At 32.7% G+C, this 25,732-nt stretch overlaps 6 protein-coding genes across 6 annotated transcripts; 2 read left to right on the top strand and 4 right to left on the bottom strand.

Moving 5' to 3' along the window:
• The first annotated feature begins 4,747 nt into the window (after positions 1–4,747).
• On the top strand, positions 4,748–5,863 carry LOC120202843 (aquaporin TIP1-1-like). The gene is made up of 2 exons (XM_039203202.1): positions 4,748–5,220; positions 5,314–5,863. The coding sequence occupies exons 1-2, from the start codon at positions 4,837–4,839 to the stop codon at positions 5,686–5,688; spliced, it is 759 nt and encodes a 252-aa protein (XP_039059133.1). The 5' UTR covers positions 4,748–4,836; the 3' UTR covers positions 5,689–5,863.
• A 2,007-nt stretch (positions 5,864–7,870) lies between these two features.
• On the bottom strand, positions 7,871–10,119 carry LOC120202845 (origin of replication complex subunit 2). Its single transcript, XM_039203204.1, is given in 9 exon segments — positions 7,871–8,020; positions 8,172–8,383; positions 8,386–8,502; positions 8,587–8,728; positions 8,730–8,815; positions 9,251–9,545; positions 9,616–9,751; positions 9,835–9,936; positions 9,986–10,119. Coding segments are annotated over 8 exon segments (1,086 nt in total). The 3' UTR covers positions 7,871–8,020; positions 8,172–8,309.
• Positions 10,120–11,280: 1,161 nt separating this feature from the next.
• On the bottom strand, positions 11,281–12,940 carry LOC120202844. Its single transcript, XM_039203203.1, has 3 exons — positions 12,311–12,940; positions 11,353–11,459; positions 11,281–11,309 (listed from the first exon to the last, which is right to left on the bottom strand). Exons 1-2 carry the CDS (start codon positions 12,886–12,888, stop codon positions 11,453–11,455), a joined length of 585 nt encoding a protein of 194 aa, XP_039059134.1. The 5' UTR covers positions 12,889–12,940; the 3' UTR covers positions 11,281–11,309; positions 11,353–11,452.
• A 1,026-nt stretch (positions 12,941–13,966) lies between these two features.
• Positions 13,967–16,491, bottom strand: LOC120202842 (50S ribosomal protein L15, chloroplastic-like). The gene is made up of 4 exons (XM_039203201.1): positions 16,405–16,491; positions 15,965–16,325; positions 15,173–15,324; positions 13,967–14,385 (listed from the first exon to the last, which is right to left on the bottom strand). Exons 1-4 carry the CDS (start codon positions 16,474–16,476, stop codon positions 14,164–14,166), a joined length of 807 nt encoding a protein of 268 aa, XP_039059132.1. The 5' UTR covers positions 16,477–16,491; the 3' UTR covers positions 13,967–14,163.
• A 452-nt stretch (positions 16,492–16,943) lies between these two features.
• Positions 16,944–19,184, bottom strand: LOC120202721 (clathrin heavy chain 2-like). The gene is made up of 4 exons (XM_039203112.1): positions 18,958–19,184; positions 18,742–18,865; positions 18,249–18,620; positions 16,944–18,169 (listed from the first exon to the last, which is right to left on the bottom strand). The coding sequence occupies exons 1-3, from the start codon at positions 19,114–19,116 to the stop codon at positions 18,604–18,606; spliced, it is 300 nt and encodes a 99-aa protein (XP_039059043.1). The 5' UTR covers positions 19,117–19,184; the 3' UTR covers positions 16,944–18,169; positions 18,249–18,603.
• A 1,649-nt stretch (positions 19,185–20,833) lies between these two features.
• On the top strand, positions 20,834–21,684 carry LOC120202719. The gene is made up of 3 exons (XM_039203111.1): positions 20,834–21,021; positions 21,124–21,229; positions 21,328–21,684. Exons 1-3 carry the CDS (start codon positions 20,989–20,991, stop codon positions 21,468–21,470), a joined length of 282 nt encoding a protein of 93 aa, XP_039059042.1. The 5' UTR covers positions 20,834–20,988; the 3' UTR covers positions 21,471–21,684.
• Positions 21,685–25,732: the final 4,048 nt, after the last annotated feature.

The following is a 25,732-nucleotide window of genomic DNA, read 5'->3' as shown; positions in this document are numbered from 1 at the left end:
AACAGATTTTCGAATGTCATCCGGGAGAAAATCAACAAGTTTTTGGGATTAGAAATGAATTATAAATTTTTGAAGGGTTAAAACATAATATTTCCTAAACTTGGGAAAAGTCTTCTCTAATATGATCACCTAACTTGAACCAGATTGCAATTAATAAATTATTATACAATAAATTTAAAAATATTTTGTCCAAAAATAATCTACAATTTCAACTCAAGCTTTACACAAGAAAATGAGTGATGCGACTAAATGCAGATTGTTATATAAGCAATTTTCCTAACTTGTAAAAGGTACATGTCATATTACTCAAAATTATAATATAAATTACGGTATTTTAATTGTAATAATATAATTTAAGTTTCAGTAGGTTTAGAGTGAAAAATATTCTACTCGACCCAATAAAAATAATAAATTTTTATCTTATATATTTAAATATAATTGTAATAATATAAAAAAATAGATTATTGTTTTACCTAAAAAATAGAATTTATATATGTATGTCGAGTGGTCGAATGTAAATTTTTACTTCAAAAATCAAAGCGGGTTCAAATCGGGTGACGGGTGGGATGATAGAATACCCAAGTCAAGTTCGGATCAAATATAAATCCGATCTAATCCAACCCATACTTATCCCTAGTTAAGACTGAACAGTTAAGATTGATAAAAAAACTTAATTGATTCAATTTTTCAATTCAATGATATATTTTCTCAATTTAAGATATTAAGTAAACATAATTTACTTTTAGAAGTTTAAATTATATTTTTAAAAGATCCGGAACTTCAAACACACTAAAAATAATTTTAGGGGTTGTTTGTTTTCTTCAAAATGATTAAACACGGAATGATTCAATGGCCTGAATGATTCAGATGCTCTGTATGAATTAGCTCTGAATGTGACATGTTGTTTGATAATAGCTCTGAATCATTCGGAATGTACTTTAATGTTGAATCATTCAGTACTGTTTTGCTGAATCATTCAACACAGTCTTCATTCATAGTTTAGAAACAAACACGCTAAATACTGAACGGTTCAGCATTCAACATTGAATGTTCCATTCAGAGCCACACAAACACCCCTAGTTACTCTTTGTTATTTATGGGCTTATCTTTGGTGAGGACCCCATTGCTTATATTTAAATAAGTAATTGTGCTTAAGCTTAAGCTTTACCAACTATTACTTGCCAATTGGCATAATATAAGGTCGTGGAATATGCTGAGAATAAAGAAATCTAAGATTCTTTCGTCTGATCAATTAAGCTTTTTTTAATAGAAATAAAATAAAATTTGCATATTAGGTACTTCTTTTTCCTTATATTAAAACTAAAGTCCTATGAACTATATATATATATATACATATATTCAAATGGGACATCTTTAGTTAGCAATTGCAATTAACAATTTTGAACAATGATATATATATATAGCCATTCTACCAAGTTGCTCAATCAAACCCTAAGCCCTCCCTCAGCTATATAAATAAATAATTCTCGGTATCTGATCTATTAATCAACTAATCTAAATTTAGGTATTGTAAATATTTATTACAAGAACAATTCTCTCGAACAACTTGTGTCAATAGATCCTACCTCGTTTAAAACTTTTAAGATCGTTGGATTAATTAAGTTTAATAGTTGATATTAAAGTTTTTAAATTGAAGATACTCTACTTCCTTTTTTCTCCGTAAAATCTCATTACTTTATTTTTACTCATTCAACGATTCAAAAAATATGAAAAATTTAGAAATTTTAGATTATGTAAACGAATCTTTTTTTATATATAAATCTGGAGTTAATACAAGATAATAAATGTTTAAAGACTCTCAATCATTTGACAATGAACACTCATATCTATGCATATGCTATGCTCAAACTCGGGATCTCCAGAGATAATAATAAATCTCTTAATCATTGGAGTTGTTTGGTTCGTGCTATATAAACAAATCTTTTATATATATATATATATATATATCGATGATTAATTGTGATAATAAATTAATGCAAATACCCTAACAACTTTGCTTAAACAAAATTAAAATATAATCATAGAAAAAAACTGTCTTAATTTAATCAATCATGATGGATTAGGTCCCAAAAAAGTCGAATCATTTAAGATATTCAGATGTTAATTAATTTCCTCCATGAAATTGACAATTTGGGTTTAATGAATTGTTAAGTTAATTTCATTATCATCTTAACAAAGAAGATAATATTCTTTAACTAGAACAAATATATATATTGGAGTGCAGCGGCTAGCAAGTAAGGGTCTTACAAGTTTGGTTTGATTGCAACTTGGAAATTATTTTAATTTTTCGGCTAAATGTGAGGGTGTTCATTCTGTTAAAACGGTGATCAACCGAATCGAATTAACCGAATTTTTTTAACCGTTAATCGAACCAAACTTTTTTTTTGAAAATATTAACCGAACTGAATAAATTTCGGTTAATTTTCGAATTAACCGAAATTTTTAAAAATTTCTAATTTATATAAAAATTGAATTTTTTAATTCAAAAAACAATTTAAAATTAATTTAAATAATATATAATTATAAAATAAAAAATTTATATGGATTTTTTAATTAATTAATATTGATTTAGGTTTAAAAGTTATTGGATCTTAAATTATTAATTGGGTTTTAAATGGTTTGGGCTGAGTCATATGTTATATATAATATATTTAAAATTTAATTTCGGTTAATTTGGTTAATTAATCGATTTCTAACCGAATTAATCATTAACCAAATTCTAAAAAATTTCTTAACCGTTCCCTAACCGAATTAGTTCGGTGGCCGACCGAATTAACCGAACTAAAAAATGAACAGCCCTAGTTAAATGAATTTGAATTTGATTTATGATTAAAATAAATAATATATCAATTGAATAACATATAAATTATTCATGTAATATGTAAATACATATATAATTCAATCCACATAATATCCTATGCTAGATTCAAGCTGCATTTAACGTTTAAGCTAATATAAAGTTGATAGGATGATCGAATTGATACAACACTAATATTTTAAAAAGTAAATAAAAGTATTTTAAAGTTTAAGGACCAATCTGAAATTATGGTCATAGTTTGGTGCTTCTAGTGCAATTAACCCTAATAGTATGAGTTAGAGTGACACACAAGCTATGAGTTGGAAACCTAAAAACAATTCAGTCGTTGGATAAAGTTAACCGCTTGCTCTACTCCACGTGTCACAATCATATTGCGTAATGACAAGACAATGTCTCTGATGAGGCTTCCAAGCAGAAATCTTATCCCTTCTCTATTTTCATTTAAAAAGTCATTGAAATATATATGAAAGATCATTTTGATAAATAAATTTTGGAAGGGACGAGAAATTAGGAACAGAAATTGGACCGACGCCGCACATTACGTAGCTCTTATCCGACACGAACACGTGTCATTTGTCTATTCATTTGTCGATGTCGAGCTTAGCTGTCTTAGCAGAACGACCGGCTGCTCGGCTAAATCAGTTTAGGGAAGTTTCACATACCACATTTTAAATATAATCTACTGTTAATAAAATATGTTATCGAAAATATTATTATTTTTTAATATTTTTAGTAAAAAATATCTAAAATATTATTATTTTTTATCAAAAATATTATTATTATACGTTTTATCGGATTTATTAATATATGTGATAAAGCGTTACCTAAAACATTATTTTTTTCTATCGAAAATGTTAATATTGGGCATTTTACCGGAAATGTTAAAAAATATTAATGTTTTAGGTAAAAAATAATGTTTTAGGTAATTTTTTACGAAAATGTTAAAAAATAATAATATTTCTGATAGCGTCTTTTTTTAGCTGTATATTAAAACTGTCGTACGACAGAACTTCCCATCAGTTTACTGATTCCATTTAACGAATAATTCAAAATAAATTAATTATAAATAAAATTTTAAACTCTTTTGGTCTAATTGTAATTCCATCCCTTTACTATGCTAAAACTTTGAATTTAACTTATACTCTTTATTTCATGTAATTTTGTTACCATATTTTTATATTACTATTAGTTAGTTTGGATAATTAATAATATTTGTCATTTTAGTTTAAATACTAACATAAAATTTTCTTATCTAATTAGTTATTTGAACTTAGTTTTTAGGTTCAAATTGATACATGAATTTGAATTTGTGATTCAAATAAAACATTTATTATTGAGTACTAATTTGGATAAAAAAAACTAAAATCTAGCTATTAAATTGAATTAAGAAGTCCAAGATTGGAGCAATGATGGATCGAGGGGATGTTTGGGTGTGCATCCCTTATAAATTTTAAATTCTCACGTAATTCTTTGTATTTTATATGAGTAATATGATTTCGTATCTCCTAAATTTCTAATGTAACTTTCTAAATTCGTACTATTGATATAAAAGCGTACATTTATCCCTAGATCGGACAAAAACCCCTTTGATACCTAAGTTTTTTTTGCCTAATTAGATTCTTCAGCTTAATTTTAGATTTAAATCAATTTATGAATTTGATTTTATAGATAAAATAAATTAGTTACCTTGAATACCTATTTGGATAAACATTGAAGTTTAGGTTCCAAGATGTCAAGTTCAGGAGTTGCCATATCAAACTTTAAAGACAAGTGTAGGTGCCTAATTGAAAAACAAATTTAGGAATAAAAAACCTTTAATAAAACAAATTAAAAAGTAATGTAAACCGGGACGGATTAGTCCCAGTAACCATAGTCCACTCCTTTTATATAAGACATGGAGCTTATAAGCGGGTATCACCAGACCATACCGGCACTCACACAACACTCCGTTCTTCGTTCTCCACACCCCACTGCTTGATTTCAATCAGACGTTAATCATGCCGCTCAGAAACATAGCCGTGGGAGGACCGGGAGAGGTGACTCACCCGGACGCGCTTAAAGCAGCTTTGGCTGAGTTCTTCTCGACGCTGATCTTTGTTTTCGCAGGGTCAGGCTCGGGCATGGCCTTTAACAAGCTCACCGAAAACGGAGCAACCACTCCGGCGGGACTCATTTCCGCCTCTATAGCTCACGGCTTCGCACTTTTCGTCGCTGTAGCCGTCGGCGCCAACATCTCCGGCGGCCACGTCAACCCCGCCGTCACGTTCGGCGCTTTCGTCGGCGGGAACATCACTCTGTTGCGTGGCATCCTTTATTGGATCGCACAACTCCTTGGCTCCACCGTCGCTTGCCTCTTACTTAAGTTCTCTACTGGCTATCTGGTAACTATCTTCCGTTATAAAATCAGGGTCTAATTTAAATTTTAGTACCTGTATCATAATAAAATTTAAGATTTAATCCTCTGTGTTTCGCAGGCCGTGCCAGCTTTTGGACTGTCAGCTGGAGTAGGAGTGTGGAACGCTGTCGTTTTCGAGATCGTGATGACTTTCGGATTGGTCTACACTGTCTACGCCACCGCCGTCGATCCTAAAAGAGGAAACATCGGAGTGATCGCCCCGTTGGCGATCGGTTTAATTGTGGGGGCCAATATCTTAGCCGGTGGTGCCTTCGATGGAGCCTCAATGAACCCTGCCGTTTCATTCGGACCGGCTTTGGTCAGCTGGTCCTGGAACAACCACTGGATCTACTGGGTTGGACCGCTTATCGGCGGTGGTCTCGCCGGTCTGATATACGAGTTCCTATTCATCAACCAAACCGGACATGAACAACTCCCCGTCACCGATTATTAAAAACCGGTTTAATTGCTTGATTTGTGACGGTTGAACTTGTTTACCTTTCAGTTCGTTCCTGTATCGTGATCATCGTGCATGGCTGATGTTGTTTGCAATCGCATGCCTTGGAAAATGGGAATTTCGGGGCTGTAAATAATGTGAATTTGTGTCGAAACTCTTTTTCTTTCTATAATTATTATTGCTTGCATTTCCTTTTATTTATCTCTCAACTGAATTATCTTTTATTTGATATTTATATTTAGAACAATATTAAATATTGTTTTCATAATCAAATTTAAAAAAATTATAATATACTTATTAAATTTATCAAACCATCATCAAATAATCCTTGTGAATTTGTAATAAATTAATAAATTTAATAATATTTTAATAAAATAAGCATTATTATATTATAATAATGTATGTATTCATTATACTTATTTTTTTCCTTCTAAATTTAACTTTTCACTAAATAAATTATTTCATGAAATTTTTCAACCAATTAGAACAAAATTTAAGATACAATTAGGGTGAGCGTACGAAAATTTTTTTTGAGTTATTTAAGTTACGAGTTTTAATTTATAATTTAAATTCGAATTTTTATAAATATTTATAATATTATTTGATTTCATATTAAATAGATTTTTATTATTATATACAATATAGGTATATTTATGTATATATATATTTTCATACGTAATATATATATGTAAATCATATAGAGTGACTCAACTCTAACTTAAAAATTAATATACTAATTATTAAAGAATTTAAGTTATTTAATTTATACTTTATAACTTGACTTGAACTTAATTTTTTTTAAGTAAAGTCAAATTTATAAAATTACATTACAATATTTAATAAAATTTATATTTAATGTATTACGATTTTATTTTTGTTTGGTTTGAAAATTTGTCCTCAAACGCAACAAAGATTATTCGTGAATTTTGATAAGATGGACATAATACTGTTTATTTTCTGTAGTTTTTTCTTCGTGATTTTGACTTTGTTTTTGTCCATTTATTGGCAAGACTATAGTACATTATGAATAACAAAATAATTGCTTCAAATTTACAAAAGTTTCTTTCTTTTATTCACCTTATTCTATTTTTAAAAGATATTTATATTTATCGATGGTCGATTTTATCGATACAAATTTATAAAATGAGTTTTAAATATATTAATATTATTTATGAAGAAAGTTTATTTTTTTTCAGTTTTTCATGTACAAAAGTCTACTAAATATCATTTGTTCACGAGTTAAAGAATTTGTACGAAACGTTTTGAAAATATTTGTATCTGCATAATATTAACTAAAGGATGTTGGAGGAGGGTTACATCCAATTAATAGATGACCTATTTCAATAATTTTATAATATTATAATTATTAATTTTTTAATATATTTTTTCTTAAATTTCATGAATTCATATGTAATGGATGATATTGAAAGAACAACGACATAGAGATTCTTGTCCTTGTAATGATGACTAATATGGGCTACATTGCACGTGAGGTTTCTAGTAAGGACCAGCATGTCACGCCATTAGGACCCTGTTTTCCTGACCCACCCTTAATAATTTCAAATAGTTAATCATATTAAAATAAGAGATAAGATCTAATTATATTATGTAAAAAAATATAGTTATATATAAATTCAATACTTTTAGATTTATAAAAATAAATGAATAATATTAAAATTAAAAAAATGAGAAAATATTTACACAGAAAAATAAAGAATTAATCTCAATTAAATATACTTGATAAGGGAAGTTCTATAATACGACACTCTTAATATACAATTAAAAAAAGACGTTACCGGTTTTGTTATTTAAATAATAACAAAACCGATAAAAAATTACCTAAAATATTATAATTTCTACCTGAAACATCAATATTTTTTAACATTTCCGGTAAAGTGGCCAACAATAACAAAATCGATAGAAAAAATAACAAAACCGATAAAAATAATAATATTTCGGTAAATTTTTACCGATTTTTTGTTTAAATAATAACAAAACGATAATATATTTTTTAACCGTATATTAAATTTATCGCAAGTTATCATTTATCACTAGATAAAAGTATATGAATATATAAAAATTTATATTCTCATGAGTATCATAATAATAAACTTACCGTTTAAAGTAAAACTCAAATGAATGTGACATTTGTTTCAAAAGTAATACGACAACTAAAAAATCTAGAGACCGGATCCTTTCACTGCAAACATGTCTCTGGAGATTTTAAGGGCACATGGTCTGAAAGTGACCGCAAATCGAAGGGGTCAGTGTCCTTTCAAACATTGGTGCGGGTATTCCAAAATTGTCCCCCAAACAATTTTTAAACCGCCTGTGAAGTTGAGACTTAAAAATTTCGTTAATACATGTGATAACTTATCGAATTTAGAAACGAGTATCGAGTATAATAATAATACACGTTACACTCTTAAGAACTGTAAATTTAAACCTTAGAAAGAAACAACCACAAATCACCATTTTACCTGGATCAAGGCCGACCTTGCATGGTGCTTCCCGAGCTACATCATGACAAGTGTCTTCGTTGGAATCGATCACGCAAACAAGGAGTAGGCTACCATCACGACAAGTGCCTTCGTTAGATTCGTAAAATAACAGATAGATCAACTTATCTCAGATAACTTTTGAAGGGCTTCATTTGCAAGAGGAATGTAGAAGCAATCATGGCCATCGGATGCCTTCTGGTCTTAACTAGCTCGTGGTCTTTGAACTCGGTCAAGTGGGCATTCAGTGGAACCTGGCTACTCACAAGGAAGCACTCTCGGGACATAGTGTACAGATTATCTATTGCCATCCCTAGAAGGTTGAAACATACAATTTAACAGCAGTAAGACCTAAAATGACAGAAATGATACTCCACATTCGAGACAAGTACTTTACCTTCTTCATCCGGATAAGACGGTTGATATTCTGCAAGGATGCGAAACACACTCTGAGCATTCGGGGTCAAACTCTGTAAAACTATCACAGCTGTTTTGACACTGTGGTTGCTACTACCATGTGAAAGAATCATAGGAAAAAAAGAGCCCCTCGACCTTGTAAGGTGCAAATGTCGGACCTTGATACCAGTAACAGTTAGATTGCGTACGAACCATCTTCTTGTCCCACACTAACATCAAATGCCAAGTTGAAATTATTAGAATCAGGTAAGCTACATGAAAATCTTTGCACTCTACAATGCTAAATCTCTGCATTCCTCTCGAGAAGGGAACTTAATCTACTCAAAAGTAACATAAGAGTTACTGATGACCCCTCCAACCTCCCAAGAGAGGTCTTTTTCTCCATGATTGCCTGGTCGGGTCTATGGAAAACACATTTCCGTCTACTATGTTTGATATGTTCAAAACTAAAATGAAACTTGATACTTGAAAACCATATAACAAATGGCTGCAGCCACCCTATCCTACTTCTCTCTGTCATTAAAGCATATGAAATCGTTGCCATGGAAACCCACATCCTTTAACTAATAAGCATTGATGTCGACAATTAAAATGAGCTAGCTAACCTACCCATTAGCTGACAACAGAAACAAGAGTTTACTTACAAAGTGGTGTATTAACATGCTCAATAGAGGCAACAACACGAATATAAGAACAGGAAGCAAGCCGTGCAAGATATTGTTGAGTTTCGAAATCTCTTAACCCAGGTCCATCAATATTGTTAACAACACCACATATGAAACTATCATCCTCATCCATCTCCGGTCCATATAAAAACACGAAAAGATCATCCATAGATCTAGAACTAAACGGCTGTGGAAGCTTGGGCAAGTTCCCTGATGGAGCCTTCCCTTTCCATTTTAACTGTTCCATTAGAATCTCAGCCAAGGATATTATAACCTACATTAACAACATTGTGTGCTAAATAATTTCAAAATGAGAGCTCAAAGAATCTTCAGAAAGGAAAAGCACCTGTTTTTATATTAATCGATTGAAGGTATCCATTAATTACAACAACAGAATACTCTGCCAAAGCACTTGAAGCAAAATCTTCAAGCAACGATTTCTTTGACCCCAACCCATACATGAGAAGGCCAAACCCAGACCTGGAAAGAAGTCAGAGAACACAAAAGCACTTGAAAATTAATTCAACATTCAATTTCGAGAAAGAAAAACAGTTCTAAACTACCTTAGATCAAAAACCCATTTAGGGTATAAACTTTTGTAACTATTTATCAAAGCTGCAATGTCGTTCTGATGCTTCAGTTCAATATTATGAAACAACAAATTACAAAAACGAAAACATTCGAGATGGGATTCAATGGGGTTTTTTTTAGGTAAGTGCCTGCTCGTCAACTACGTTGATATCGCTCAGTTTGCGTGCGGATTTCCCCCCGGAACTGCCCTCTTCGTTTGCCAGGAAATAGTTTCTTGAGGATCCCAACTGCTCTTCCTCGGGCTATTTTAAATCCATTTTTGCCGATTATCCGTTCAAAATGTGAAGATTGCAAAGATGAATCACATTTTGATGCATCGGGAGACCTTCACAGGACAACAGTGCGATAAGAGCAAAATACCACTAATGTAAAGATAATTGGGTAAAGATTGAGAAACATGCAGTACCGTGCAATGAAAAAGATCATTCTCATTTGGACATTCTCAGGCGTTAGAAAACCCAAATCGAATACAGCATATTGATATTCATCAGCGGGAAGACTTTTTGTAAAACTCTCGTACGCCTCGGTTGGCTGACCAACCTTCTCCACAATAACTTGTTTCTGCTTCTCCTCAAACATGGGATATGGTCCTCTAAATATGTGAAAAGGAGTACTAAAAAATGGAGCATACTCGTATATGACACTGCCGAGAAGTGCACACAGATTGGATCAACATATCAACTTAACAAAATATTAAACAAGAAATCAAGCAATATCTCCCGTGTCGGTAGGAAAGGAATTGTTATTATTTCTTGAGGTTTCAGATTCGAACACTAAAAATATCAAAACTATGAGCATTCGATCTCAAAAGATTAAGAGTTATCTTTAAACAGATATTACCTTGTACTCATCGAACAAAATCAAAACCACATCACCAAGGAACAAAGTACGGTTTCAAAATCCTAAGATCCAGAAAACCAAAACATAAACAGATAAAATAGCAGTCAATACAGAAACCAAATATTCGCAAGTATATTCAATTAAATGTTTTTTTAATATTCATGAATATATTAATTTAGTGTTACTGGATATCCAGAACAAATATATTCACACACATTAAGTGAACAAACACAAAAATTTAAAATTCTTAACAAACATGGACAAGCTTAAAAATAAACAAACGAGGAGAAACAAAGGTTTATTCTCGCTCTTTTAGAATGTTTCAGTTTTAAATTTGTCCTATTTATTTATATGAAGATATTCAGCTTGCATTAGAATCCTCCAATACATACACGATCATGAAAACGAAGATAAAATCCTTCAAGTATCTCTAAATACATGAAAATCTCGGAGAAAAACCATCATATTTGTGTTCGACACAAAACCATGTTCAACCTTTATATTGAAATCCAAATAACATTGATGTAACCAACAGATTTATGCATATTGACAGTAAAAAAAAACACGAAATAAGAAACTACCCTGCTTGAACAAAATTAGGTCTCTTCATACAAAGAAAACAAGTTCTGTTGCATTTTAACTTTCATATTTTGATCAGCATGATATCAACAGGAATATCTTTAACTGAATTGGCCATTGAGTGATAGCCTTCCCCTTTCGAAACCAGAAAAGCCGATGTAAACTTCCAATCTATATCCTGTCAAGTTCAAATGGAAAAAGAAAAAATGAATGAATAGAACATTCAATCATTGCAGATTGCTAACACAACAATTCTTCAAGGACCATTACAGTAACCTAAGATGGTTTTCGGAAACAATGGCAAAATTTACACTTGAATGCGAGTATGCATATTGTGAACATAGAATAAGATATACATGGATTACACCGAACTAAAATCGAACAAATTGATGCCAAAACATCAAATAAGCCCTCAGTTTCTTAAGATCCAAAAACACCAGCTTCTTTCCTAGCATATATTGTGTCCAACAGAGGTGTTGAGTTCATTGAAGGTTGAAAATAAGACATCAGGAAAATAAGTAAGCAGTCAACAGTTCATGCAAATTCATTTACCTGCAGAATGATAAAAATTAATGATTCAATTGTTTTCATATCATGTGAAATGAATGTCATTAAACATTCTATGTTTGTGCTATAATTATAAGACACGAAATGGACACAAAATGAACATGAAAAACACATAATATAAACCTTCATCCTGAATACTAGCATGAAAAAGGTTCGATATCATTGCAAATGCAAGAGATTCATAGCATGCCATAATCGGCAGCAAGTTCACAGTCAGCATCGTCATAATTACACGAATTCGCAAAAGTAATACTCGACCAAAAGCCAATTCTATCTGGCATCATTGCCATCACTATATATTTAAACACCATCGACACTATAACTAAAGGTGAGAAATGTGCTTAAGACCTGCTTTTCATATGAACAAGGGAAAACCAGAAGCAAATGAATCAAATATTTCAAAACATCATAAACATCAAACTTTACTGCAATTACAAAGAAAAGGTTATAGATTATATAAACCTTGGAGAACCGGCATTGATATTCCTATGAAGAATCCGACCCCGACCTGAATCATCACCGCCATCAATCAAATCCCTCAATCCCAAATTCACAACTTTCTCCTCTTCCTCCTCCTTTTTTTTGTCACCATTAACAGTTGTCTTCCCTTGCAACCTCTCAAAGTAATTCCCATAAATGTATTCAGGACTATACCCATTTTCTTCATCAAACAACATTATATGGCCATGCCACTCCCAGACCCGATAATCCGATCCATTCTCTTCGTGGAAAGTGATGCAAATATGGTGGTCGTTGATGTTGACAGCTTGACCGGAGTTGGGTTTCAAAGAGTCTGTTTTACCCGAAAGGATGATCCGAATGATCTCTTTTTCAAGCTTGGATTCCTCTTTGGCGAGCTGGGTTTTGTCGGAATCGTCGGAATCGGAGTCCGATAAGTTGGCAGCGTCGAAAAGGAGGTCTTCGAGGGATTGGTTGAGGAAAGAATTGCTTATATTGGTAGGGGGACGGATTTGGAGTCTTCCCATCAGGGATTGCAGCAGCAGGCTGTCGAAGTTGGTGGTGTTGCTGAAGGAGCTCATCCTTCTCGTTTTCTTCGTTTCTTTTTACGACTCCGACCGAAGGAAAAAGGGGTTCGATTAGGGTTTTAGAGGGCTTTATATTTTTAGATACGACGATTCAGGATTGAATTGCACGATAAAGTAAATTAACAAATATAAATTAAACTATTTATGATCCAATTTGAATTATAATTGAAATTTCCGCTACTAAGAAAAGAAAATCCTAACTAATCTCATAATTTCCTTCAACGTGTTAGAAGTTAGTCGGATTATACTTGAAACTAAATCCATATTTCCCTATTTTTTTCTTGCACCAAACCCAAATAATTTATTAATGAAACTATCTCATCATATTCATATTATCATATGTGAAATAATTTAAAGTAAATATCTTTTTTTTGTTAATCTTCGTTCGTCGTTAATAGTCATTCGTGTTATTACTGATATCAAAATAGTCATATTTTATATATTTTTTTTTTATTTTCAAATTTTCACGAAAACTTAATCAAAATCAACAAATGTTCATCTAAAAGCTTGATATTATGATGATTAATCTCCTCTCATAATCGTTCAATGAAGCTAATTTCACTATACATTATAAGTCTCCTTGAAAGAATGCTTATGATTGTTTGAATTTTCGACCAAATATCCTAAACCCTTCAAATCTAAGAAAATCCCAAATCTCAAAAATGATTTTTTTAAAATTTGTAATTTTTAAGAGATTTAAAAAAAAAATTAAACCGATAAAATAATATAGAACAAAAAATCGATGTTACCAATTTCTAAGGTGACCATAAAAGACGTCATAAAGTGATAATTTTCAATGACATTGAAAATAATTGAAAAAAAAAACCTTAATTTTAATGGGGAGATGACGAGATAAAATAAAATTTTATTTTCATATCATTCAATCAATCCGATGTAAACTAAAATGTAGGGTTAAGATTGACTCATTTTAAAACTTCATAGTAAAATTGATATAAACCCTAAACTTCAATGACATTTGACATTTATAAACACTAATACAGAGGTCAACGCAAATAAAAGTGAGTGATATTATACAACAGTCAAGAAAATTAAGAGACAGCCAAAAGAAATGTAAATAAACATGTTTAATTTCTTGTAACCATGTAAATGACAGAATGAACAGTTTCCTTTGAAAATACAGTGCTGGAAACGAAGCCAAAATTCTATTTTGAACTGTCTATCCGAGCAATCAGGTGGTTCTGTCTGTAACTGTCGGGTCTTGGACAACGGTTTTTGTAGTTCGGGTCAGCCCGAATCAATACACACCATTCATGCAGACGTTGACTCGGTTTCCGTGGCTGCTGCCCTCTTCTTGGCAAAGTACTCTTCAGCTCGTGCAAGGTTCTTGGCAACCGATGGTTTAACCCACTTCTTCCGGCCAGGCAATATGGTTAGCGAGGAACCAGCTGCCTCGAGCTTTTCTTTTGCAGACGATGAGAAGGCACGGGCCTTGAAGTTCAGTTTTACGTTAAGCTCCCCATCACCGAGAATCTAATTCAACACAATAGCATAAACAACATGATGGCCATTTATACTGTTCAATAGATAATATTTAAGAAATCAATCAAAAAGAAACACACAACATAACATACGTTACTGAATTTAACACACATTTCGGAACGATAAACAGCCAGAAAGAGCTAAACCAGAAATGGAATTGATATTTCGAAATTCAACACGAGAAATAGGACTTCAGCCTGCTTCAACCAGAAATATATATGTATGTATGTATGTACATGTCTCTTTGTATGTGCCTGTCAACAAGCACGATATGTATGCAAATTGAAAAACCAGAGGTCAAGGAGCTAATGTTCCACACACACACATATATAGGCATGCATACATTGAATATCGTCCAATTCCAAACAAAACAGGGCATGACATTCCATAATGAGTCGAGCATTATTGATGACCCTGAAATAAGTTCTGCTTTTTGGCAGAGAAAGTAAAGGCCACAAGTCTCAGAAGGAAAGTACACAACATAGGCAGAGTAGTAGTAGCTGGAATGAACCTTACACAGTCGAGATTGAGCCCCAAAATCGAAGGATGCATTTCTTTTGATAGAGCTTACTCTAATTGCATTATTGTTTCCATAATTAATCAAGAACAAGACTAGTTTTTCTCATGATTAATGATTCATGCATAAGATAAACTGAGTTTTCTACTCAAAGATCAAGAGAACAATTTCTGCTTTCAGGGCTATCAAACTTATACATGGACTAAAAACACCATGTCTTATCCCTATAGCTGTCACAAAAAAATCCGAGATCGTACATACCTTTAAAGGGAGTTTCCTCTCTCTGCCTGATGGATTGATCAAACCCTTCTCCTTCAAAGTTTCCAATGATACCTCATCACCCTCTTGAAATCCTGCTGTTTCTATGTCTTTCAAGTTGACGGGAATGTATTTAGGTAATCCCGCATGCATACCTTGTAAGAAAAATGACAATTGAAGAAAAAATGTCAATGGACACCGCACAACATAAAGAATTATCGAGAGATGAAAAAATTACCAAGCTCGAACTCTGGTTTCAGCTAATATAAAAGAAACAATTAAACTGATAGGAAAGCCCTTAACTTTCAAATTCATTCAATGACATCTAGTTTACATCTCCACACCAGCATCATCGTCGCAAGATACAATTCTAGGATCTAACATGGGGGAAAATAGCAATTTCTACATCCTATAATACTTATTGCATTAAATTTCCAAAACAATATCTTAGCTTTTCTTTACATCAACTGCAATAATTATACTCGACTAACACTTACAATGGTGAAACAGGCTCGTAAAGAACCAACAATCAAGCACAATTTTCAATCGCTACCAAACTATATCATGGTAAAAACCAAATCCAAACCATTCCTCACATAACTTGCATTGACTAACCATTTGATTGAATGTTTCTACTATTGCTAAATCCCAAAGAAGACAGCTAAAAACTTGCTTAAATTCTTACTTAAGGGAGCAATTTAATTAAGCATTTCCAAAATTTGCACAGTTCAACATAAACAACCATCAAATTTCTTAATTTTCATAAACGAGTTGACGTGCATAGTAAAATATTACCTCCAGCAATGCCTCTCAATTTGGGGATACGCCGATAAAGCGGCATTTGGCCACCTTCGAACCCTTTCCTAACACCCGGACCAGACCGTGATTTCTGGCCCCTCATCCCAAACCCACAACTTCCACCTTGTCCGGCCGAAATCCCTCTCCCCTTTCGCTTTGCTTTCTTTCTCGACCCTGGCTGAGGTCCAAGGTTATCCAATCGAAACCGGACATTAGAAGCCGGAACTGGAACTTGGGTTTTCGCCGCTTGGTTCACAACAACTAAAGACCTTGTCTGTTGCTGCTCATGTAGTGGCTGTTTCCTGGTTCTAATTGGGATGATGTGAAGTGAGTCTGGTCTTAAATTCCTAGAATTTCCCTGCAATTGAAGAAGAAAGCTTCGATGAGTAACGGTGATTGTGTTGCTAATCAGAGAGTAAAAGAATTAGAAAGGGAACCTTGAAAATGGAGTGAAGAGAAATTGAAGCTGGAAGTGGAAGGCCTAGAGAGAGTGAGAGCCTGGCTGCCATTGCAGTGGATGATTTTGCTAAATGGATGAAATTCGATGGTTAAAACTGTCACGAGCTATGCTCTCTCATCCAAAATGGACGGTTCGGATTAGCACAGTTAAACTAATTGATTCGACCTTCTATCTACTAAAATATTTGAATCACAATTCGAACTACAGATTCAATACAACTGATGTGGTAATCTGACTAATATCATATATATCTAAATATATTTAATCAATAGAATTTTCGAATCCTATAATTTTCGAGCGAAACAAATTAAATTAGAAGAATTGTCCTCGCCCCTACAATATTCGAACCGTATATTTAATCAATAAATTGGATATCGGTGATTATGTTAAAAGAAAAATGAGTTGAAGTGATTGTTATATTAGATTTTAGTTTGAATCTTAATTTCATTTCATTATATTTTAACATAAAATAACACGATAAAAATTAATTGTATATAAATTTCCATATATCCATATCTCTATATTGTACATGTTTTTTTTTTCTACCACGTTGCTTATCAAAAATTACATCGGTTGTTTCGGACTTTCAGTATCAAGTAATTAAAAGCAACTTGGACAAAACTTGGCAATCAGAAAATCCTTTTGGCATCCTATTTACATGAACGAAACCCAATATGCATAAGAAGAGCAATACAATCTAATCTTCATGACCAGCCACATTCACTTTCCGACTTCGATCCTTGAGATATTGAGAGAACAATAGACCAAGTGCAAAAATAATTGGCGAATATGAGACCTTGATGGGATTATCAGAGTGCCGACTATAAAAGACATAAGCCACAAGTGCTGAAATACTTTGAAGTACGGCACATACCAATCCAAATATTTCAGCAAAGCTACCGAAACGCCTGAAACTTGTAGGACGAGCTGTTGAACAATAAAACCATGGTATCTCCTTATCCCATCTCCATCTCGCCTTTTCCTTTCCACCCTTAAAGGCTAACTCCGTCGTGCATCCGAGCAAACCTAGGAGAGCCATTAACATTGCTGCCAATGCATATTCCGGAAGTTGACAATGAGAAAGATCCAAATCTATCCGTTTGAACATCAAGCCAAAAAATAGATGAGGAACAATCGGTGCTCAGTAGTCAGTAGTCAAAATACTCAAATCTTAATATCTAAATTGACCTAAAAACAGGGAGAATGAGTTATGCAATATCCGGTTTTAACCTTCTGACTTGAACCACCCTCCACAATGCCATTATCTTCTATGTCGATTAAATGGTCAGCCGAATTTCGCAACGGCAGCGACTAACAAGCAGAAACCAAAACAACAACAGAGTTCGTTGTTGAGAATCAAATGTAGGGAGCTCATCAATAAGTCTATAGATTGGCAAACAATAGATGAAATTTTAATTTATCAGAAATATCCATAAAAGTTTACTGAAAAAGGCTTTTTAACGAAGTGGTATAAACACATCGGAACATATTTACCAATTACTTATATGATGACTTGACACCTCAAACGCTAAAGACAACAGAAAACAGAAACAAACCTGTGGATGAGTACCAAGAATTGTTTGCAGAAGGAACAAGTAGTCGAGACTGTACCCAACCTGAGGAAACAGTTTCTTTAAGATTTTGTCAAAGTGAAACTCTCTGCGGTCAGCAAAAGCTGCAACAACTTTTGAAGCTGCCCTAGCTCTAATATATATTTTCAGCGCAAGATCGTCGTCCACAGTCTACAACAAAAGAAGAAGAACAATTAGGAGGCGCCCAAAATAGAACGAGCAATAATATTAAATATGATTCAAATCAAACCTTCACAAAGTCTCCAAGTTCCTCACTACACTCCAGTTTATCTTCTGCCAACCAGGTCTCAAGAAGATTCTTCTTGTTTTGGTCTAGAGCAATCCGAGATGATTCCAATGACTCGAATGCATTGAGCTTCACTATTGTTAAAAGGATACTCAAGTATTGCAACAGTGGTGGAGTTTGCCCAACTTGCACAGGATCACTCTGGGTAGAGGATTTATGCAAATACTCTGTGATTAAAGGAAGAAGAAAAAAATCAGACCTGAAGCTTGGATAATGAATCAGGTGTACGAAGGATCCTTGCGGAGACTCTGCAGCAAACTCAGCAGCTTCTATATACTTCGTCTGAGCAAACAATTCTTCAAAACGTTGGACAATCTGAGATATCCAAAAGCATAGTAAAAAATTTAACAAAGTGACCAAGTAGGTATCAGGTATGTCAAACACTAGATCTAATCATGCAATGCGAAACGAAAGAACACAGCCAGAAAACCGGTACCTCGGTAGATCAAGAAACAAGACGGCCTGTCTCCAATCCCTGTCTTCAAGATACTTACCAAATTCTCTGCCACTGGAAGGTTTGCTCTTTTAGCCAGATTGACAGCAAGCCCCAAATTGTTCAACTGAAACACGAAAGAAACCAGAAGAAGTTGTAAGCAGCCATGTCTCGCCTAAGATATACCAGAAAACAAAACAATAGAGGCACAGAACATACTTGATCACTAACAAATGCCACTATTGTTGCTTCATTTACAGTAGCCAACAACACCTGACCTTGCGTGTTGATGGCATACAACCCACCCAGCACTGAATCTTCAGAGGTTAAAAATATAGGATGTGGGCTGATCCTAGTTCTGCATACTGCCGTCGCCATCTCTAGATCATAAACAAACAGCAACCCGAGGTTTGTGACAACGTAGATCAAACTATATTTGCGGGATATCTGCCAATTAACAAATACTTGTCTTAATGTTTGCACAACATACAGTTTTCTAGAAAAATAAAATTATCAAAATATAGGATATAATGCTACCTGTGCTGCGACTGGAAAATCATCTTCAAAATCCGGTGGGAAAAGTAAATCTGCCTGTTTACTTGAAAATGACTGGTTACCTGCCAGAATACATTTTCTGTTATAAAATATAATAGACTGAAGGATTAACAGAAAAACACTATAGCTGTTATGTTGATTTTGAGAGAAAGTTGATGTTTATCAATTGCTTAAACTGTTGTATTTCTTTAATTTACTTTCCCAGTTTTACTATGTGTTTCAAAGACGTTCAAGTCCACATCACAAATAAATGAGAAAGCAAAAGTGAACCCTTACTATACCATCTTATGCTACCTTCAAAATTTGAGACTTGTAATTGACGATTGATATTCATTATTTTCAGTCATCTTTTCGCTGTTGACAATTGATATTCATTATTTACTCGATCTTGATAGATGTTGGGCCAAATTTTGAATATATCTGCGCTACGACAACTTCAACTATTTATTCAAATTTAGAATGAGAAATCGTACGTATACACTTAAAGATCTTTCACGTTAATATATTGGTTTGTCGTTATAAACTTATACTATTATTCCAAGAGTTAAATATGTCAAATATTTATATCATGGTGACTCAGAGATTTCTGATATATATACTCATTCTTTTAATATTAGACATTTGACCATTTTTATAATTATGATATCTGATTAATTGATATTATATATGTATTATGAAAAATATTCTTTTAATATAATTTTCAGGTTTATAATATTAAATATAAACTTTTAATATTATTTAAAATATCTAATATCTTATCTTATTAGATAAATTATAATTAATTCAAACTCAATCATTGATATAAATGATTGATCGCTTATATTTTTATAATTGGAGCACTAAATTCTCATTAAAATCCCCACCATCTTGCTTCATTGTCCTAAGATATAACCAGATAAAAGAACTGAAAACAACCAGTCATAAACCCTGCCTAAATCCGCACAAGCCAACAATGGGTAGGGTGAGCAGGTCCCACGTTTCAAGTGGAGGGTGGCCTAATCAGCACGTGAGACTGTATAACTAGAGGACTAGCTTTCTTACAGAATCCCCCCTCATCTCTTCTCCGCCAATCATAGACATCGTCCCACGTGAGACATGGACCCCACCGACATCCTACGACAAACATATGATCACGTCAAACAACAATTTCCATTTCTTATAAATTGAATACTTTTGGCTTATAATTCAGTGTTTTGAAAATCAGACCGGATCAACCGGTTGAATCGAGAACCGTTGTCTCGTTCGATTCATTCTACTTCGGTTTAACCGGTTCTAGTGAACCGTAAGGAACCGTTCGAACCGGACCGTAAACCGGTTCAACCTAATTTTATTTTTTATTTTTTATTAAATTTTTTTGTATTTTTATTTAATTTTTTAAATAATTATGACGTCGTTCGGTTCTTACGACCGGATCGACCGATTGAACCAATGAACCGGTAGCACAGCCCGTTCGCTGACCGGTCCGATTCTGATGCTTATAAATTAACCCCAACACATGTTGATCCATCCCTGTCCACTTCCATATTTTTAGCTTATAAATTCAATACTTTTGGCCAGCTCAAGACATTGGACTGATTTTCTCCTCCTCTTTTCATTTCTTTCCCATCTTGACAAACTTTTCCCTGCATTTTCCGAGGTTCATCCTTCATATCAATCACTCTATAAATACTCCGACTACTAATATTTGCATGATTTATGGGTGAATCTTCGGCATCATATATCCGCATGGTAAGCTATATGCAAGATACTACATCCTCAAGCACACTCCAACTCGATTAACAATGATCGACTTTTTTTTTAAAAAAAAATTATGTGGTCAATTGTATGCAGGTGCACCATCTTATAGAAGAGTGTTTGATCTTCAACATGAGCAAAGAAGAGTGCATGGAAGCTTTGTCCAAGCATGCAGATATTAAACCAGTCATTACTTCAACAGGTTAATTAATATAATTTCAGTCATTTTCTTGGAAAAATATTACTCACACAGTGAGAACACATAACAAAACATATATATATATATGGCTTTGGTTACAGTTTGGAATGAATTGCAGAAAGAGAACAAGGAGTTCTTTGAAGCTTACACAAGTGGTAGGGGTCAAAAAGCAACTGAGATGGAGCCAAGGCAGAGGATCCAAAGCAAGTTTAATGCTTCCATGGAGGCCAATGACAAGAACTAATATATATATCATCAAGAATATATCCAAGATCAAAGGTTGGAATCATTCAAAGTAGGTTGCAGCTTAACTTCTTTCATCTTGAGGTGGTACTGTATAAAAATTTAGTTAAAAATTTATCGTTATTATGAAAGATGGGGATGAACAACGATTTCACGGTGGTACTTCGCTTTGCCTTTATGTTTGGTAAAACATGTAAAGGTCTAATTCTGCTCATAGTCCCTTTACTTTTAGTACATTTGAAATTTAATCTTATTTTAGTTCCAAGGAATTTAGTTTTGATCTTCTATTTTTAATAATAGAATTTAAATTGGATTACTTGTTTTTTTTAAATACTGAAGTGGACAATTCAAAGTCGTGGTGTTTAATCGAAAAGGTTTTATTTAAGCACTCATATAGGTCGTGGGATCGAGTCCTACGGAGGGTATTTCATAATTCGGAGGTCTCTTACGGAAGTTGCTCTCAACTTGGTGTTGGGGGTAGCCTACTATCTTACCTCCCCCTTACCCCATATATATGGGAAAAAAGGACAGCCAAACTATTTCATGAACTATTATATTTTATGAGTTTAAAATTAATGAACCAACCTTTATTAGTTGATCTTTACTTATCGAAACAAAAGAGTGAAGTATTAATTTCAGATACACAACGAATACATGGACTAAGAACATAATTAGACCAACTTAAGAGACCAGTGAGAAGAAAAACGGGAAAAAGCAGTGGGAAGCGTGATTGCATGGCTTTGATATGGCACGTCGCGTATACGTGGCAATGCCCTCACGTCCCAGCTCTTCGTGAGAAAACTTTTAAGCCTCTCCTTGCTTTCTTCTTCCTCTCTTCAACTTCTATGATAAATGTCGGCACTGTGTAGATTTATTATATGTCTGTTTTTCTTAAAAATAATAATTTAAATCATTATAAAGTAATACTTATTTAAAATTTATCTTTATTGTTGATAGCATATACAATGTCCGACAATCACACTTGTTCAACCTACTGTCTTAAGATAAAAACATCACCTCCAAATTATTAATATCTCATCTATTTATTTAACAGTAACGAAAATTAATTCAGTCGAATTGCATAGAAAAATATTTCAAGCTTTTAGGGTTCATGAGATTTGAAAAAATAGGACAGTGAAACTCCTGTTACGTCGGAGACTATATTACAAACGAATTAAATGTTTGGTGATTGTATTGCAAGTTTTAAAGGTTGGGGATTTAAATGAAAGTATTTGAAAAGTTCGGTGACCATTTGTATATTTTACCCTAATAATTTATATAAAAAACAATAATAAATGAAGTGCAAGGGGGTGGGATTTGAGGACCACGCGTTTGAAAGTGACGATTGAGGACTTTGTGTCAATGGTGTCACAGTTGAAAGCTTTGTATGGATTTGTTGTTTTTTGATCAATGAATTTGAAGTCAGGGCTAAAATTTAGTGCATGCATTCACGTCCGTTAATAACTTCTATCCCTTGTTTTTTTATAAAGTATACAGATAGTCCCTCAAATATAAAGGGTGGTTTTATTGAGTCTTTCAATCATTAAAAATTATAAAATAGTCCATCAATTTAAAGCGTTGCGTTGTTATGTCTTCCGACTATTAAAAGTTACAAAATAATCACTCGACTATCTATATATTCTAAGCTCATATTTTTTTTGTTAAAAAATTGACAACCATATGAGCTAGATATTAATATATTGACTGAGATATGATAAAATATGATCTCATATCAGTTTGAGTTGTATTCAATGGATTGACTCTTCATTTACATTATGTCATTGAGCCAGTACTTGAAAGAAATAATGGTGTCATTAGACACATTAAAATATGATTTTATATCGCAATCAACAGAATAACGTCCAGTTCAGACTTTTAATATCATTAAAATATGATCAGATGATTATTTTGTAATAAAATAGCACTTTATAGTTTGAATATCATTTTGTAACTTTTAATAGTCAGAAGACTCAACGAAGCAATGTTCTATAGTCAGGAAATCATTTGTGTAATTTATCCTTTTTTATATATATGTATATTTATAAGAAATAATGTATGATGTCCACAAATGTAAAGTGTGAACTCAATCTGATTATTTTATATGACCATTCTTTATAAATATTTTATTTAAATTAATAATTAATATTATATAAAAAATAAATATAATTATAAAATACATTACATATTTCACGTTTTAATCTTATGTGTAAAATAAATGTCAAAGTTATGTATAAATAAAATGCTTGTAGGAACATGGAGTTAAGCTATGTTGTTTGAAAATGTAGTAAATGGATGTTGGGAAGATTGTTGTTTTTTTAGCCAAAAGGTGAAGAGAAAGGTTGAGAATGAAAGAGAAGACATGCATGGGGCTAAGGATGGGCATGGGACCCGAAGTCAACGGGTTCCAACCTGACCCGACCCAATTAGGTCGGTTTTTTTTATTTGGATTCGAGTAGGGTCGTATTTTTTAAATGTGATGTTTGGGTCGGGTCAGATTCGGGTTTAGGGTAAAAAATACCCGACCCTACCTGATTCGAAAAATAATAATTTTATCTTATATATTTATGAATAATTACAATAGTACCCTTCTATATATTATTTTTTTCAATTAAAGCATTGTTTTTATTGAATAAAAATAATTATTTTATTATTTCGGGTCAGGTCGGATTCGAATTTTATCTCAAAAAATTGGGTCGGATGGAGGGTATATATTTTTCGGGTCGGGTCGGATCAAGTGAATGATGTAAAATTTTAGGATCGAGTGAATAATACCCCTCTATTAGATTAGAGGATATTTGATCAACTTTAATTATTTATTTAATTTAATTTTGTATCCAATCAGACAGTGACGCATTTCACCACCTTATTTAATACAAAAACGTTGTGAAGAAATAAATGTTTAAATATCGTGTATACTTCGGCTTTCATTTGCATATTTATTTAAATATTGTGGTTTGTGATTATTGATCGAAATAAACGTTTAAGATATTTTTAAATGGTCACAATGACTTGTAATTAATATTTGCAACCATTTGCACATGTTGGTTAACAATTTTTCGTTTTGGTCCATTCAATGTTTAGTCATTTATAATTGGCATGGGATGCAACAATCCTATTTCATTAATTACGTATTAAAAATTGATTTCTTTTATTTTTTTTAAGTTAGGCTGTATTTGATAAATCATTGAAGGTTATTGATTTTATTTATTTATTTATTTATAAATTAGGGTATTCAAGCCTAAAACTAGGGCAGTAAATATGACGAGACAGATCACGAGCTACTCGAGATCGACTCGATCAAGGCTCGATAAATACTCGGATTGAATGGACTCGACTCGAGTTCTTAACGAGCCGAAACGAGCTACTTGATATTCGACTCGAAAAGCTCGTGAGCAGCTCGAAAATATAATATATTAATATTTTTTTAAAAAAAATAAATTATTAATTATATTAATATTTATGTATTGATTTAAAAAAAATACAGTAAGATTTTCGTGTATTTAAAGTTCAGGTTCGAGTTCGAGTTTAAGGCTTCAATTGAGTTAAGTTAAATTTTTTTTTTCATTTTGAGCTTCTCACGAGCTTTAGTTCAGGATTTCGAGTTCGAGTCGAGCTTGAAAATTTCAAGCTCGCGAATTTTCGAGTCGAGTCGAGCTCCATTTCAGAGTTTTTGAGTCGAGTCGAGCTCAACAATACTCGAGCTCGACTCGGCTCGTTTACACCCCTACCTAAAACATTAAACCATCATTGACCTTGTTATCGTGTGAAGCCCTCGTCGGCGACAAACACCTAAATTCATGTACTTCTTGTCTTCTTGTATCTAACTTATCTAAATAACAAGACTTCTTTTACACTGCGAAATTATTGCTATTGTGTAGGATGTATTTGAATATGTTTTAATTTTGAAAGTTATAATTAAAAAATTGACTCCATTTTAGTTCCATTGATTTTTTTATTATTATAATTTGATTCGAAATAAAAAATTATTATGTGGCGTTATTCGTTTTCCGAAAACTATCGTAATAAAAAAACAGTATATGATATTATATGTTTAAAATTTTGATTAATTTTCGAAATAAAATTTTTATATAGTTTAGGTAAATAATAAAGAAAAGAATATTACTCATAAAATCACCTTTTAATTTCATATGATAAAGAAACTGAAATGTTGAAAAACTTGATAAACATATGCAAATTGCAGTTGCCTTTATCCAACTTGTTCAAAGCTATATTTGACATATCATTATTTTGAATAAGTTGTGA

This window comes from Hibiscus syriacus, unplaced genomic scaffold, assembly GCF_006381635.1.
Source record: "Hibiscus syriacus cultivar Baekdansim isolate YM2019G1 unplaced genomic scaffold, ASM638163v2 tig00009009_pilon, whole genome shotgun sequence".
In the NCBI taxonomy this organism is placed as follows: domain Eukaryota; kingdom Viridiplantae; phylum Streptophyta; class Magnoliopsida; order Malvales; family Malvaceae; genus Hibiscus; species Hibiscus syriacus.
Note: the sequence above shows the minus strand (reverse complement) of the source record. Positions and strands in the feature narration are given on the sequence as shown.